Source organism: Talpa occidentalis, unplaced genomic scaffold (assembly GCF_014898055.3).
Source record: "Talpa occidentalis isolate TD23 unplaced genomic scaffold, MPIMG_talOcc4v2.1 talOcc4.12, whole genome shotgun sequence".
Lineage (NCBI taxonomy): Eukaryota > Metazoa > Chordata > Mammalia > Eulipotyphla > Talpidae > Talpa > Talpa occidentalis.
This window is the reverse complement of record NW_023601212.1, coordinates 79,602,519-79,619,570: the sequence shown is the minus strand read 5'-3', so window position 1 is coordinate 79,619,570 and position 17,052 is coordinate 79,602,519. Positions and strand designations below refer to the sequence as shown.

At 56.5% G+C, this 17,052-nt stretch overlaps 1 protein-coding gene across 2 annotated transcripts; it reads left to right on the top strand.

The window, feature by feature from the left end:
- The first annotated feature begins 416 nt into the window (after positions 1-416).
- SH2B2 (SH2B adaptor protein 2) lies at positions 417-11,668 on the top strand. 2 transcript variants are annotated; one of them, XM_037506888.1, is made up of 8 exons: positions 417-1,130; positions 4,022-4,123; positions 5,767-5,858; positions 7,171-7,262; positions 7,364-7,525; positions 8,005-8,213; positions 10,520-10,691; positions 11,204-11,668. In XM_037506888.1, exons 1-8 carry the CDS (start codon positions 417-419, stop codon positions 11,542-11,544), a joined length of 1,884 nt encoding a protein of 627 aa, XP_037362785.1. In that variant the 3' UTR covers positions 11,545-11,668. The 2 variants fall into 2 exon arrangements, with proteins under 2 accessions (XP_037362785.1, XP_054549603.1); XM_054693628.1 differs by lacking the exon at positions 417-1,130 and having other exon boundaries at positions 3,845-4,123; positions 7,361-7,525.
- Positions 11,669-17,052: the final 5,384 nt, after the last annotated feature.

Genomic DNA, 17,052 nt, shown 5'->3' with positions numbered 1-17,052 from the left:
CATATTGCAAAAGCAGAGTGAAGAAGATTGCCCAGAATTCCACCAGGCTTTGCAGGCCCTCAGAGAGGTTACTGAAGGAAGTGAGGTGACTGCAGGCTCACGGGGACCCCACTTCACAGCACATGGCATCCAAGCCACCTTCCCCAGCGCCTGGAATGGCCTTGATACTGCTGTTTGATGAGAGTGCACGCAGACACACTTCCCAGCAATGCCCACGTCCTCCATTCCTATCCTGAGGCGGCTCCAACCAGCTGCATATTGTAGGCCCCCCACCCACCCACGCAGGGATGCGCAGAGCCCCTGGGCACCCTGGGGAGGTGGGAGGGAGGGACAGGTGGGCCCGCTGGTCAGAGGTCAGGAAGTCACTGGCTCTCTTCTCTCCTGCAGCCGCAGGGGGCTGCGATGGGCCGGGAGCCATGAATGGTGCCGCGCCCTGTCCCGCCACCGCCCCGGTACCCGACTGGCGGCAGTTCTGTGAGCTGCACGCGCAGGCGGCCGCAGTGGACTTCGCGCACAAGTTCTGCCGTTTCCTGCGGGAGAACCCCGCCTACGACACGCCCGACGCCGGGGCCTCCTTCTCCCGCCACTTCGCCACCAACTTCCTGGACGTCTTCAGCGAGGAGGTGCGCCGCGTGCTGGTGGCCGGGCCGGCGCTCAGGGGGGCGGCGGGGCACCCCGACGCCATGGAGCCCGAGGCCGCGGCACCCCCGGCGCTCAAGGCAGCGTCGTACGGCCACTCGCGGAGCTCGGAGGACGTGTCGGCGCACTCAGCGGCCAAGGCCCGCGTGCGCAAGGGCTTCTCCCTGCGCAACATGAGCCTGTGCGTCGTGGACGGGGTGCGAGACATGTGGCACCGGCGAGCCTCGCCCGAGCCCGACGCCGCCCCGCGGGCGGCCGAGCCCCCGTCCGAGTCGCGCGACAAGTGGACACGGCGCCTGCGGCTGGCCCGGACGCTGGCGGCCAAGGTGGAGCTGGTGGACATCCAGCGCGAGGGCGCGCTGCGCTTCATGGTGGCCGACGACGGCGCCACGGGCCCCGGGGGCGCCGCGCAGTGGCAGAAGTGCCGCCTGCTCCTGCGCAGGGCCGTGGCCGGCGAGCGCTTCCGCCTGGAGTTCTTCGTGCCGCCCAAGGTGAGGGGAGGCCGGCGGCTGGGTTGCCAGGGGCTTCTTGGGGGAAGGCATCGCCTGGTCTGGCTGGCCGGAACTGGTATTCGGTGTCAGGAATCTGGGCTGTGCTGCCTGCTCTACCTTTGTCACCTTCCAGCCCGGGTTCTTCACCTGTGCAATGTCAGAAGGGCTGTCTGGCCACAGGAGGGGGTCTGGGGTGCTGTTCTTGGTGTTCTTTGGGGAGTCTGGCTGCCTGCCCTTTTCCTCTTCACCTGGGGCCCCTTGGTGGCTGGAACCTCCCACTGTAAGGGTGACTTGGGGGAATAGGGGACGGGGAAGGGGATTGGGATGAGGTTGGGGAGTGGGGAGAATTCCCTCAAGGTCTATGCCTGACTGGGTGGGAATCTGCATGTCTCCATCTTGTCTGCCAGGCTGTAGTCCAGGCCTTACCCGGATTGCCTTTGGCCCGGCTTTCAAAAGTCAGACTCCCCTTAGCTGCCCCCAACATTGCTGCTCACCCAAGTGTACCTCCTGCTCCTGTCCTCATGGCTTCGCCATCAGAGCCCTGGAGGCAGCTTTGACTGTCTTCCGAGATGACAAAGCTGCCTTGCTTGGCAGCCAGGGATAACAAAGAGTAACTTGCTTGCCAAGGCCTTCAACCTAGGGGACAATCCCAGTTCCCGACAAGGTGGGCATCATGGTTCCCAGATTAAGAAAACAAATGAACACTCAGAGAGGGGGGGGTGGCCTGCCCAGAGTCACTCAGCTGGTGGGTGGCAGAGCTGGGCTAATTATACCCTCCACCCTGGTGGTCCCAGGAATGAAAGGAGCATGGAGGTGGAGCTTCTTGTGCACTGGGAGGTTGTGCTGGTGCAGCAGCTGGCAGCACCCCCAAGAACCACCCGGCCCCCCACCTACCTCTGGGCCCACTCTGTCCCCGGGTGCCTTTAGTCACCCTGAGTCTCTCGCCTCTCTCCATCTCCCGGTCTGTTGGAGCTCAGGGTACCCGCCTCTTCCCACTGGAGGCACAGGGTGTGGGTCTCCAGGGTTGAGTGTCTGTGAGTGAGGTGACATCCTAAGGATTCACTCTCTAAAGACCTTGATCCCCAAATCCCAAGCCTTCCTGAAGGCTTTTTTGCTTGGCTGGGAGCCCACTGTGAGGGCCCTGAGAGAAATCTGCACCATGAAGTCTGTCCAGGGTCACCTAAAGGGCAGGAGCAGAGGCTGAGGGCTCCCTCCCGGTCCTGAGTGGCAGTCCCAGCTGCCAGCTGTAAATAGCAGTGGCAGTGCCCTCGGGGTGGGGAGGCAGCAGCTGGTGCCTGCTCCATTAGTCTCCTCCCAGCCCACTCCTCACCCCTGGCTGGAGGCAGGGCTCCTGAGAGTCACTGAGCCTCCCCAACCTCTGAGGAAGGCAGAGGAACCCTATCCCCATGGGCCTCAGATCCTCCTGTGTTTCATGCAAATGTCTGTGTATTCAGGAGTGGTCGCCATGGCTAGGGCTCAGGTCTGGGTTTCCCAAATGTGGCCCCAGGGGCACGAGTCCACAGGGCACCCCTGCCCTCACCCCACTGCCTTTTAGGCCTATTTACTCACACACAGTCCAGATAGGGGCTCTTTCCTGGGATCCTCAGACTTCCCCCTCATACCACCTATGAATCAGGTGCCCTCACTCTACAGGCAGAGTCTCCTGAAGCTCAGGTACCCTGTAGCCCTCTACCTGGCCATCCCAGAGAATCCAGGGAGCAATGCAGCTGGTCCCCTGCCATCGAGGAACTGATTTTTTGCAAGGCTGGATGGTAAACCTCAATGCAGTGAGCACTGGGGGCCCAGGACAGCATTTCTGGAGCATTCATGAGCTGAGTATGCAAAGGCTGAGTCGTGTAAATAACCCCAGGGTAATTGGCAACAGTGAGGGACAGCTGGAACAGGGTGAGAAGAGACCAGGCCAGGACAGACAGACCTCAAATGCTGGGCAAAGGAATCAGTACCTCACCAGTGGGAGCCCAGCTGAAATCCCTGGTCCGGGCCTTCACTGCAGACCCCTAGTGCTCTACCCGCTCCAGGACCCTGCCCCTCTGGCTGCTGTGACAGCCTGGCCTGCCGTGGCCAGCCAAGCCCCTTGTCACCACCACAAGCCCAGCCCTGAGCCCACTGGATGGCAGCCAGTGCACCAGGAATTCCCATCAACATGTGGCCCTTCCCTTCCTCTGGAGAAAGTCCCTGTCCCAGAGCCCAAGCCCCTGTTGAGAATCTCAGTCTCAAGCCAATCTTGGGGGCCTTGGGGCATTGGCCAGGCGCCTTAGGACAGAGTGGGGGGCCAGGCACAAAGTCGCCCTTCCCGGGAGTCCCACCAGCTCACCTTGGTTAAACCCCACTCTGGCCCCTTTTCCTCCACCAGGAGACACCCCCTGACCCACCCAGAAGTCCTGATCTGAGCTTTTTCCTGGAAAGACTGTTTTGAAGGGGAAAGCCAGCATTTTTTTTTTTCCCTTGAACTAGAATAGACAAGATCACACCCTGTCACTCACCATCCGGGTAAATGTCTAGTGAAACCTTCATTTCAGAGATGTATTCACCTCTGCGTGTGCTGGGTCAGCATATCAGATGCCCTTCTCACTATGCTCAAGGTCAGAAATGTAAAACCACAGATCTGGTGGGTACACTGGGCAGAGGGGCAGTCTGGGAGGAGTTTGCCCCTCAGGGCTCAGGACTGACTGAGAAATCAGTCCCAGCTCCATCCCTGGCTCGTTATGTGGCTGTTTGGCTCTTGGGGAGGTCTCTGTTACCAAGAAACTCCCTCCACACTTCCCCACTTGTGTGGAGTGCGCCAGGGCTCTCTTACCTCTGGGACAGGTCAGAGAAGAGGTTTCAAGAGACCCTTGTATGACTTACGGCCCCTTCCTTTGGCCTCCCAGGCCTCCAGGCCCAAAGTCAGCATCCCTCTCTCGGCCATCATCGAGGTCCGCACCACCATGCCCCTGGAGATGCCAGAGAAGGACAACACGTTTGTGCTCAAGGTGAGCCCTAACCCCCCGCATCCTTCTGCTGCCCCAGGACACCTCCCTCCAGGGCAGAGCAGTTTACAGTTACCACAGGGGCAGTGAGGGTAAGGGGCCAGCAGCCAGGCATCGCCAGGGAGCTCTAGTGGGGGTGGGAAGTTCCAGGACCCTGCACAGATGGCTAGCTCATAGCTAGGGCCTGTATCTGGGCCTGGGCTCCTGAGCCAAGTGCCCCAAGTGTCCCCATAATCTGCCCTCACCCCACCCCCATTCCCTCTTGGGCCTGGTGGAAGCTCCTCAAAGTTTCACTTCCCTCCCTTCCCCTGCTGGAGCCAGCCCACACCCACCCCACAGGCAGGAACTGGTAGCCAGCCTGCAGCAGTTATGCAAATACTCCTGTCACCGGGCACTGGAGTGTGGGAACCTGTCTGGTCCCACAGAGGGCACAAAGGCGCTGAGGGTGGGCAGGAAGGCACCCCTGTGAGTCTGGGACCAGCTTGTCCTTTTCCCAGGCCACACATCACTGTCACCCGGGTGGCTGCTCCAGTTGCTGAGGACATAGCTCCAGGCTAGGACTGTGACCCTGTGTCTCCTCAAAGGACTAGAGGCCATCTGAGGCCAGGACCCCAAGGAAGCCTGGTTCCCCCAGAGCTATACAAAGCCCCCGCCCTCCTCTTCAGACTTCTGGTTGGATTTGTATTGTTACTTAACCCTATCTGTTTAGTCATGAACTCACATACTCGTTTAACAAACATTTGCCAACCCCATACCCTGAGTCACCCCAGGCTGGGGGCTCAGGATATAGCTCCTCCCGACTGGCATCCTCATCTGCGGGTGACACGGGTTCAGAGTCTGGGTCCCCACAGCTGAGTGGCCATTGTGCTGCTGAGTATGCTCAGGAGCCATGAGGCAGAATGACTCCTGCCAGCTCCAGCCCAGGCCTCAGTTTCCCCATCTGTTCAGAGGGGCTGAAGGTAGTTTCCTAGGCCCCTTCAAATACCGCATTTTAATGGAGACAAGTGACTGAAAGCTGCCAGCAAGCGCCTTGGCATCACAGAGACTAAGTGCTTGCCTGACTAAGTGCTAGACTAAGTGCATTACCTGATGGCTCTGCGCCTCGGTCTTCTCATCTGTACAATGGAAACAACATTACCTCTGTGGGGCGATTGCTCAGCTGTTCCTCGGGTAGATAGGACACCCTGCCTGCCCCTCAGCTGGGACTTTTACCCTCCCCTGCCTCTGGTGCCTGCTTGTCCCAAGGGCCTGGACGCAGAGGGAGAATTCCAGGTACAAAGGCATACGCATCCCCCAACTCAGCTGGCCCACTGGCTGTATCAGGGTTGTGATGCCCTTTTATCCCATCACTGGGGTGAGAGGCAGCATCTTCAGGGCCCGAAGACCTGAGGTTAAGGGGGCTAGCCATCATCCCCGTGACCCCTGAGGTAGGCCCAGGAGGGAGGGACTACATGCTTACTCTGGGACCCTCGCCTTGTTTGAGGTGGTACCTGATGGATCCCACAGTCTTTAGGGCTGCTTACAGCCCCCAGTGGGAAGGAATGAAATGAGCCATTTGCCCTGTAGTTTGGAGGACCCTGGAGGATGGAGAAGTTTGGGGTGTTGATTGTGGTCTGGACCCCCCCACCCCGCGACCCCTTCCCCAGGTGGAGAATGGAGCAGAATACATCCTGGAAACCATCGACTCACTGCAGAAGCACTCATGGGTAGCTGACATCCAGGGCTGCGTGGACCCCGGGTAAGTGCCCAAGTGGCCCCCAGAATGGGTAGACAGGGTGGGCACCTAATAGGGGTGTGCTCTGGGTCCAGCCTTCACAGAGAGTGCCTTCCTGGTGAGGGCAGGAGCTGAGCTTAAGAACTGAGCTTTCCTCATGGTCCTATCTTGGGTGGTGCTGACCAGGATCATTAGTAACCCGCCACCACCGGCTCTGCGAGGCCTGCTCTGCAGGGCCAGGGCCCAGGGAGCTAAAAAAGCCTGGACTAAGTCTTGTCCTCAACCCCAGGGGAGCCTGAGACTCCTGGGAAATGGGCAATGATGGGTTGAGCCCAAAGGGCTGGGGATGAGGGTAGAGGGGAGGGTCCTCCTGATCCAACCCTGACTTGCTTGGCAAGAGAAGCTTGGCAGAGGTGCTCACACTCCTTGAGGCTTGGAGAAGGAGCAGGCCTGAGCGAGGCAGAAGGACTGGGAGTAGGGGAGGACAGAGAACAGTCTTGGTGGTGTTCTGGGACTGTCAAGGCCTCCTGGTAGCTGGAATGAAAGCTGGTGAGGAGGGGGCTTTGATGAGAGCCCAAGAAGCCAGCGGGTCAGGCCCAGGTTGAGCCATTTCTAGTAAAACACAGAGGGCAGCTGTGGCCAGCTGTGTAAGGGAGAGCAGCGGGGAGGCTGGCGGCTCCATCCAGGACAGTTCCCCAGGCCAGGAGTAGGAAAGGCAAGCAGGTTGGCAGGCTGAGCAATTGGCAGCCGCTATTCAGGCTAATGGGGTGAGCCAAACCCAGGGGGTGGGGGTGGGGCTGCAACTTTCTAATTAACAGCTTCATTTAAGGAAGCCCAATTAAGGTCCTGAGTGCCTCCCAGGCCCCCTGATCCCCAAAGCAGTTGTAATGCATCCCCTGCCACCCTCCTAGCCATCTGTTCTTCAAACTCTTTTCCCAGCCCCTATGAAGGTGAACCTCACTCTGCAATATTTCTGAGCTGGCAGGGTCCCAGACATCTTGTGTCACAGGTGGGGAGAAAAAGGCCCAGGACAGGGAAGGGAGCTGCCCAGGCCCTGTCCAACACCAAGCCCTGCCACTCCTGGGGGAGGGGGGTCTCCATGGGACCCCAGGAGGCCACTATCCTTCCTGGGCTGGGGGCAGGGGTCACATGCCCTCAAAGAGGACTGCAGTCACTGGAAGACCTCTTCATGTGACCCTGTCATTCACATGGTGGCCACGGAGCAAGCTGAGGGTGGTGACAGAGGGACGCTAGCTAAGGCCTGACTCCATGAGCAGCCTGTGGTCCGGGGCTGAGTGCCATGGTGGGACATAGTTGTGCTTTCTGGCCTCCGCAGAGACAGCGAGGAAGACGCCGAGCTAACCTGCGCCCGAGGAGGCTGTCTGGCCAGCCACGTGGCCTCCTGCAGCTGTGAGCTCCTGACAGACGGTAAGTGGGGGAAGAGCTGGCCAGGGTGGCAGAGGAAGGGTCGGAGGTGGTGGTGACTCAGAACTGGCCACACATGATTCTTACCTGCACTTCTCCAGCAGCAGACCTGCCCCGGCCCCCAGAGACCACGGCAGCTGTGGTGACAGCCCCACACAGCCGAGCTCGAGATGCCATTGGGGAATCCCTGGTTCATGTCCCTCTGGAGACCTTCCTGGAGACCCTGGAATCCCCGGGTGGCAGTGGCAGCGACAGCAATAATACAGGTGAAGTGAGAGAGCCTGCTCTCCCTGCCCCTCCTGCTTCCACCCCTACCCAGGCCATGGCCCCCTGGCTCCCTCCAAAGCTTTGCCTCTGATATTTCATCCATTGGTCCCCTTGCACAGCACCTCAGTAGTTGTGGCTTTTGTAGGCCAGTCTGGCACATGATTCCTTCCACCAACCTGGCTTCAACAGAAAATGCTCATAGAAAGGGGTGCCAGAAAGAGGGTCAAAACCAGGCATTAGGGGCAAGGAGACTTGATTGTTCCCAGATTTCTTGCTGATTTAGAGAGTGACAGAATAGTCCTCTCTGCCTCAGTTTACCTCATATTCTTAACTAGTGGTTTGGGCCAGCTCCCTGCCTTTTTCTAAAATTATTCAATCTTCATTTTATGTGCAAAACCCCATCAAGACTTTGCATCTCTTCTCTTATTTGTTTGCTCCCCCACACCCTCATGGCCCTCATACTATTATCTCTCTCCAGGGGAGGAGGGTGCAGAGCCAGAGGCCGAGGCTGAACCTGAGCTGGAGCTCTCCCACTACCCCTGGTTCCACGGGACGCTGTCTCGGGTCAAGGCGGCCCAACTGGTGCTGGCGGGCGGGCCCCGGAGCCATGGCCTCTTTGTGATCCGCCAGAGTGAGACTCGGCCTGGGGAGTACGTGCTGACCTTCAACTTCCAGGGCAAGGCCAAGGTAAGTGCACATGGGAGTCAGAGAGGGTCAGCAACCATCCTAGGGGATGGGCTCTGAGGCATCGCTGGTGCTGAGGCTGCACCTGCACCCCAGGAGCAGGTTCCGTGAGCTCGGTGTAGCAGAATTCCCCATGGCCAGGTCTGGCCATGCTCACTGAACCACTGTACTTCCCACATCTCTGTGGGCACCTGTAAGCCCCAGATGTGGAGGCATCTCCCTTACCCCCATGAGGAAGCCAGCCACCTGTTGGTGGCTGAGCACTTGGGCACCCGAGTCCTACTGAGGGTTTCACTTTGACCCTGTGCATTGGGAACCACATAACACCAGGGTTTCGAGGGCCTCCACCCAGAGCCACCTCAGTGCAGGGCTGCGGTCGACCAGGTCTTTCCTGTCCCCCCCACTAAGTTCCTGGGGGCCGATCCCCCAAACAGCACCTCTTGGGCACCTCCCCTCCTGGGCCCCACTGCAGGCAAGGCCTGGGCTCAGGCTGAAGGACTGGGAAGGGGACTGTACACAGGGGGCCCTAGTGAGCTGGGCATTAGGGGACCTGGGGAGACAGAGGAGGTTCCTGATCCCACCAGCCAGAGTAGAAGGCGCCCTTGACCTGAGACGTGCAGTGGGGGGAGAGTCCTTGGTGGGAATACAGGTGGGAAGGGTGAGCCACACAGGACGCTGCAAAGGTGTGGGGTGCCTGCCGGTGGGCTCTCAAGAGCACTGTGTGCTGATAATGACCTACGGCATAAAGGAAATAGGACAGAAAAGTCAAATAAGTGTGTGTGTGTGTGTGTGTGTGTGTGTAGGGGCAGTTACAATGCAGCTACAATGGGCAGGAACCTCAATTCCGCCCCCTCCCATCCTATATTTTCCGATAAGGAAATGGTCCCAGCCCAGGCTCCCAGGACATGGTGCCCCTGAGCTCAGCGTTCTAAGCCCCACTGAGCTCACAGCCCCTCTCTCACCCTGCTCCCTGGGCCTCTCTCCTTGGCAGCTCTTGCCCCACCAAGGAAGAAGCAGCACCTCCCCTGGGACACCTATTTGGAAAGCAGCCACCCTTACAAGTTCCTCTGACAACCAGGCACTTCACGTAGCCCCTGGCAGCCCAAAGTTTATTTCTTGGCCAGCATCACCCCAGGTGGTGTCCCCAGAGGGCCTGGATCTGACTCACACCCAGGTCAGAGGCTAAGATGGTCCCTGCCAGGCACTGTGAGGTATGGTGGGGGGGATGGCAGAAGGCTCCTCTCCCTCCCAGGGCAAGACCAGCCTTGAACTCATTGTGCTGCTGCTCCGTCAGAGTGAAGTAAGTTGTGGAGGGGTAGAGCCAGAACCCCGGATGCCTGCTCAACCACCTCCTGGGAAGAAGCCCTCTACCTCCCGAGGCAGCTCTTTGCACCGTCAGATAATAAATGTCTCAGCAGTTTTATGACGTTTGTGATGCATCCACCCCCCTAGCACCCCCAGCACCCCCAGCTCTGGCCTGGACCTCTGCCCTAAAAGACCCTGCCAGGATTTGAGACTGGTGGGACCCCAGTATGCTGTTCCTCTGGGGCTTAACCCCAACCCTGAATGCCATTGTTCCTAGGATCTGTTCTCATTCTTCTGCCTCTGCCCCAACCCCCAGGGCTTCTGGCCTTTGTGTCAGAAGCTAGACCAGCTCCCCATTGTAGGCCTGGGGCGACATGCTTGCCCTGAAACTCTTCTGTCATTGCCCCTCACCACATGCCTCCCAGAGACAGCCACTCCTCCTCCTGTGGGGTGCACGGGAGTGCTGAGACCAGACACCTGTGGCTCCTTTCCTGCAGGGCCCACCCCAGGAGAGCCAGGTGTCTCAAAACGCAGTGAGAGCACTCCTCCCCAGTCAGCTTTCCGTCCTTCTGGGCCAAGACTTAGGGGACTAGCCTGTGGGGGTGGAGAACCACACGCATATGAGTCTTCCTAGCTCTATGCCCTGTATCTACCATGCCCTCTCATTGCCTCAGTTTCCCCATCTCTTAAATGAGGGCTGCAGTCTCTGCCTTCTAGGGCTTTTGAAGGATTAAAGATAGTGGGCGTGAAGGGCATGATAGGGGATCTCCAGGGGTAGAGACAAATGCTTGCTTCCTTCAGCCCCAACCTGGCTCTGTTGCCCTCGCACCCCACTCCACCACAGGAGTGACTCCCCCCAAGATGGGGCTCACATGTCAGGGGCCACAGTTCTGATGCAACCCCATATGGCCTCTGTGACATTGGTCCTCCCACCCTTGAAGGCATTTACCTAGTAGATGACCAGTCCGGGACTCCCCACTGACCATGCCCACCTGTGCCCACAGCACCTGCGCCTGTCCCTGAACGACCATGGGCAGTGCCACGTACAGCACCTGTGGTTCCAGTCCGTGCTTGACATGCTCCGCCACTTCCACACACATCCCATCCCACTGGAGTCAGGCGGCTCTGCTGACATCACCCTGCGCAGCTATGTGCGGGCTCAGGTCCCCCCACCTGGTAAGATTCCCCAGTGTGATGGCTCGAGAAGACAGGTGGGCAGTGGGGGAGGGGCGTCCCTGGCAGCAGCCACCCAGTAGGGATCCCTGGTGGGGCAAGATGAGGGCTTGGGCAGCCGTAAGCTCTGCAGCCATCAGCAAGGCTGGGAGATTGCCAGCCCCACAGGGAGGCCTGAGTGATTCCTGGCTTGGGGAAGGAGGCGCTGGGACCATGGGGCTCAACACAGAGCTGTTGCAGGAAGGAAGTGTTGGAGGTGCTGGGGTGTCTGTCCAGCGCATGGATTGTGTGCCATCTGCTTGCACTGTGGACCATGCCCATGAGTTACTTATCCAGGGAGGTGGGCTGAGCCAGGATAGCAAAATCCAGGTCCAGGCTCGCTTGTGAACCCAGATCACCCCGTTGCCCAGAATCTCTGCCTGACGTGCTTGGACAGGGGAAGATGGCTGGTGGAGAGGGGGGGTTTGGTGAGGGTGTCCGGGCTCAGCACTGACCTGCCTGGCGTCCCTTTGCAGACCCTGGACCCTTGCCCAGCGCCGCGCCGGTGCCCCCCGCCTGCTGGAGCGAGCCGGCGGGTCAGCACTACTTCTCCAGCCTCGCCACGGCCGCCTGTCCGCCCCCCTCGCCTTCGGAGGCCGGTGGCGCCTCGTCCTCCTCCGCCTCATCCTCCTCTGCGGTGTCTGTTCCTGGGGTCCCGCGCGCCCCCGATGGGCCGCTCAGCGCGCGCAGCCGCAGCAACAGCGCGGAGCGCCTGCTCGAGGCGGCTGGCGGCGCCGAGGAGCTCGCAGAGGCCGGGCCGGGCGAGGGCGCGCGGGGTCGGACGCGCGCGGTGGAGAACCAGTACTCCTTCTACTAGCCGGCGCGAGCCCCGGGGCGCCCACGCGTCCATAGGTCCAGCGGACGCTGCTGGGCCCAGCCTGGCGCTGGGTGGGAAAAGCAACGCTCTTCAGTGAAGACATAAATGTTATTAAAGAGCCTGTTTTAGGGACTGCACCCAGCTCTCCTGTCCTCCTTTCTTGTGCCCCGGCCTGGGGCGAGCAGGGAAGGCAGCGCCAGCTGAGGCTGTGGTGTGGGACCCCTGGGAGCCCACTCTGGCCTGGGACATGCCGGGCCCCCACCCCCCACCTGTCTTGGGGGACTAAACTCCCGATGGGGCAGGGAGGCCACCTGCAGTACCTGAATGAGGCAGAGATAAAGTGCTGGACCCAAGAGCAGGGCTCAGGGTGTCCCCGGAGGGTATAGGAATTGGGGTAGAGGCCTTTTAATGGAACTATGAGCAGAGGCTTGGGGCAGGATGGAGGGATGGGGCAGAACGGAGGAAAGACGATGCAGAAGGGCCTTCCAGGGTCACAGTGAGGAATGGGGAGGGGGAAGTGATGCCTCTGAGAGGGTCTTATTTCTGCTGAGCCAAAGCCCATCTCTCTTCTCCAATCCAGACAGCCTCCCCATGTCCCCACAGGCCCTGGGCCCAGCTACCCTGCAGTGCCCTTGCAAGGCCTATATCTGAGATGTAAGATTCAGCCCCCAGACAGATGATCCTTCTGAGACTACAACTCAGCTTGCCTGCTCGCCCTTCCCCACCCTTGTGGACTACTAGGGCTTTGCTGTGCCAACTACCCAGCTCCTACTCATAAAATGGCCAGCGTTCCTACTGCCTCCACAGTGAGGACTACAAGGTCAGTGCTCAGGGGGCCAGCCTTGCCCTGCTTCCAGCATCTCCGTCTGTGCGTTGGAGCCCCTCTGTGCTCTTACCCCATCTCCTGGTGGTTTGGGGTCTATGCCAGGTGACTGCAGGCCCTCGTCCTGCCCTGACAGGAGCCGAGGAGGGTGTGGGGTGAGGCTCAGGCTAGGGGGAGGGCAAAGGGGCTGCTGGTAAGAGCCCTCGCTGCCTCTGCCTCTCAGATGCAGTCTCCCAACAGACACAACCACCTGAAGACAACTGAACCCCCGAGATCACCGCCAACCCTAAGGCTTCATCCTTGCTCCAGCAGTAGGTTTGCCCCGTGGAAGAGCGCCAAGGTGGCCTCACAGGTGGAGCTAGGGCAGACTCGGAGTGCGCCATCTTCGGGCTCTCCCACCCCTCCCTCCAGGCAGTCAGCCTCCGTGGAGGTCACTTTATCTGCTCAGCGCTCCAAGTGGGACAGACTCTGGGCATGGAAATAGCAAAGGGCACTGAATCTGGCACCTTTGCTGAATTGGGCGCCCAGAGTATGAGAAAGAGGGAGAGGGCCTCTGCCCACTGTAAGGATGGCAGTCCCGAGGTGTTCCCTAAGTTAAAGTGGATTCGGGACAACAGCAGAGATGATGGTGACTGACTGCCAGGCTCAAAGGCCCAGCAGCAGGTGGTCAAGTGAAAAGGGGACCTCTTTCCTCGTTACGGCCACCAGGACAAGACCCTCAGGCCCGTTATTCAAAGTCTGGGCTTTGTAGGACCCTGAGGAAACCACAGCCCTTGCAAGATGGCGGCAACACTTTCAAGGTGGTTTCCTTTGCTCCTTAACAAGCTCTGTGCCAGTCCAGGTCCATGGGCGGGCAGCCAGGCAGGCCCATCAGTTTCATGGGTAGCCAGAGAGAATGAGCCGTGCCCTGGGGCCATGTGGAAGTCACCCCTGGGAGGACGTGGGTGGGCAGACTGCAGGTGAGGGGGCAGGGGGTAGGAGATGAGCGCAGCAGCCAAAAATGAAGGGAATTAGGGAGCCAGAGCCAGTTTGAAATTGGAGCTGAGATGGTCAGTTTTGTGTTTTAGACAGATTATCCTGGGGCAGAGGGTGAGGCGAGGGCATGACAAGGGGCAAAAATGAAGCCAGGGACCAGAAAGCTTCCATAAGCCTGGCTGAGTGGTGATGACCAGAGCCGGGACAGAGAAAGAGCAGGGGAGCGGTGAGGGAGGGGGGATCATCTGTAGACTGACTGGGAGCCAGGACTAGAGAAGGATGGTTGGGGCGTCTCCAACCTGATGTTGGAGGACAGTCGGGCCCATGCTGGGTGTACCAGGACCTCTCCACCTGAGATGAGCTGTGGAAAAGATGGAATCCAATGCCCACTCCCGGAGAGGAGAATGAAGTACCTTGCTGTCTACAGTGAGAGGCTCCCGGTCGCTAGTCTGGGAACACACCATCCAATTTTTGCGGTCAGATCTCCCATCTCTCCCTCAGGTAAGAGATGGGGTTAAATGTCCCCTCCACGAGCCACAGAGGGACACCTTTGACCACCCTAAGTCTCCAAGGTGAGGACTCACACTGGAGAGTTGACCACTGTCACTGATATGCTCTCCTGGGAGGAGCCCTCCACCCGGAGGGATGTCCATGGTGCAGCTAGGTCCTATCCCCTGCCATTGACCAAGGGTGACCTGGTCCTAGAGGGCTCCAGGGTAAAGCAAAGGTGCAGGATCCCCAGGGGAGAGTGCCCAGACCTCACCCCATGGAGTGGGGTTCCCCTCCTGAGCGGCTCACTGGCCGGGCCAAGAAGTTGGAAGAGGCTCTGTGGGCCACCTTCAGACATGAAACTGAACTTGCTCCAAGGACACCATTGCCATGGAAATCCAGGTACCTGTGCCAGCAGGGTGCCCACACCTGTGCCAGCCCCATCACAATGGAAAGCCAGGTGTTTTAGGCCCTGAAAGTGTACATTTCCTTCAGAAATATAATTTATGTACCAGCAATGGTTCAAATGAATACTTTCCTCTAGTGGTTTGTCCTCGCTCAGCCAAGTTTGAGCCCCTTTGGGTAGAAGTAAAATTCCTAGAGGAGTCCTTATATGCTTGGTATTAAGGGGCCACAAAGCTGTGCATTAATGTAAATTTTGAGTAATGAATTTCAACCGCTTTCCCAAAACCTGTTAAGAAAGGAAAAGAGATGCATGTGGGCAATTTACCATTTTTCAGGTAGGAAGTTTTCTGCATTGTCCTCCCAAAATGCCAGGGGTTTATAATCTCTGTGTCCTACACCCCTGGACTGTCTGGAGAAGCCCAGGGACCCTTAGTCAGAATAATGTTTTAAAACTGGTGAAGTGGGCCTCCCTGGTGGCACAAGCGGTTAAGACACAACCCATGAAGCTGCCCACAGCCTTTGCAGTTCGAATTCAATCCCCGACCAGGGAGATACTCACATGGCGCAGCAGATCTCTCCTGACTTGCCTGCTGCTCCCCTCAGCAGTGTACTTCGGTCTATCTGCCTGTTCTGTTCCCCACTCTGTCTCTGGTGAATCCTCTCACCCCCCACACCTCTGGTCTGTACCCCAGCTCTTGAATGCATAAATGGATAAATCTTTAAAAAAATAAAATAAAACTGGTGAAGTGATGGGCCTCCCTGGTGGTGCAGGGGTTAAGTCTCAGTGCTATGAAACTATTGCCAGCCACTGAGGCATGAGTTTGATCCTCAGCCAGGGAGCTGACCCACACGGCACAGCAGACCTCTCCTGTCTCTCCCATTGCTCCCCTCAGCAGTGTATTTGAGTAGATCCACCTGTTCTGCTCCCCACTCTGTCTCTGGTGAATCCTTTCACCACTTGTACCTCTGCCCTACACCCCAGTTCTTGTATGCATAAATAAATCTTTAAAATAAGAAAATAATAAAACTGGTGAAGTGAAATATATAGACTTGCACAGGAAAGCAATTATCCTGAAAGTAAAACTATCAAATACAATCAAAAAGAGTAATCAAAATATTTTTTAATTTGTGATATGTTAATAATATACATGCTTCTTTTTTAACACTACATCACAAACTTTAGCAGTGCCTCTGATAACTACAGTAATTTCAAAGTATGATGAGTATAAATGTTATCTCAAAGTTTCTGCAGCAACCAAGATGTGAAAATATCCCTGATTACTACCAGTAGTACACTTAAAGACAGTTAAAGTGGCAAATGTTATGAGAACATAAATAAAATTCCAGAAGAGGAGCTATTTTCAAAAAGAGCAAAGCTCATTTTGAACTGTGAACTGTGGAGCTGCTTTGAGCAGCTAAATACACATGTAATCAGAGTCCCCACTCGAAGAGAGAGAGAAGGGAGCCAAAAAAACTGAAGAAATAATGGTGAAAGTTTTCCAGATTTGATGCAAACTGTAAACCAATCAATCCAAGAAACTCAACAAATACTAAATGCAAGAAATGTGAAGGAAATTATATCAAGACCCATCTTAATCAAATTGCATCATCATTGATAAAAAGAAACACTTTTTATGCACTTCAAAGAAAAGAAACATTAGGTACACAGGAGCAAAAATGAGGTGGAAACAACCCAAGCATCCTTCAGTAGAGAAATGAATAAGCAAGATGTGGTCCATACACGCAGTGGAATAGAAGCCAGAAAAAAAATGAATAAAATGCTGACACATGCCACAACAAAAATGAACCTGGAAACATGCTAAGTGAAATAAGGCAGACACAAACGGACAAATGGGAATAAATGTGGTAAATTCATAGAGATAGAAAGTAGGGTGCTGGGGGTGGCGAGAAATGAAAAGTTGTTGTTTAATGGCCCACAGTTTATATTTGGGATGATGAAAAAGTTTGGGCTATAATTATCTTTGATGGGTATGCAACATTGTGAACACACTTAATGACACTGCCTGTTCACTTACAAATGGTTAAGGTGATAAATATTATGTATATTTTACACAGTTTTTAAAAGAGACAAATTAAAAACTCTCCGATGTGCAAAAGCTGGAAGAATTCTTCACCTGCAATTCTACACCACACAAAATGGTAAAGAATGCTGCAAGCAGAAGGAAAATGCTAGCTGGAGACCTGGATCTACCTAAAGGAATGAAGGCCACCAAAAAAGGTAGTTATGTAAATAGAAACATTTTTTTTCTTACTCTAAGCTCTTTAAAAGATAATCAAATGTTCAAAGCAAATATAATACCACATTGGGGAGGTTGTAACATGGAGAAGTAAAATGTATGAAAATAGGGCCTCCCCGGTGGCGCAGCGGTTGAGCGCTGGGTTGCGAAGCTGCCCGCGGCCTCTGCGGCGCCGGTTCATCCCCGGCTGCTCCCCGGCCACCAGAGGAGGGTCCCACATGGCGCGCAGACCTCTCCTGCCGCCCGCTGCTCCCCTCAGCAGTGTACTTCGGTCCTTCTGCCTGCTCTGCTCCCTGCTCTGGCTCTGGTGAATTCTCTCATCCTCACGTGCTTCTGACTGTACCCAGTGCTTGTATAAACAAAAAACAAACAAATAAATAAATAAAAAAAATAAAATACTTTCCCCCCCTTTAAAAAAAAAAATAAAATAAATAAAATAAAATGTATGATAATAGTACACTGAGTGGGGGTAAGGGATGGAAGTACACTATTGTCACATTCTTTTAATATATGTGATATGATATGTCACCTGAAGGCTAGTTGTAATGTCTTAAATCC

What these genes read in the sequence shown, in the direction of transcription:
- SH2B2 (XM_037506888.1), top strand. Translation starts at nt 417, where the DNA reads ATGAATGGTGCCGCGCCCTGTCCCGCCACCGCCCCGGTACCCGACTGG. An exon ending in CAGCGACAGCAATAATACAG is followed by an intron (nt 7,526 to 8,004) that starts GTGAAGTGAGAG and finishes ATCTCTCTCCAG; the next exon opens with GGGAGGAGGGTGCAGAGCCA. An exon ending in ACTTCCAGGGCAAGGCCAAG is followed by an intron (nt 8,214 to 10,519) that starts GTAAGTGCACAT and finishes CTGTGCCCACAG; the next exon opens with CACCTGCGCCTGTCCCTGAA.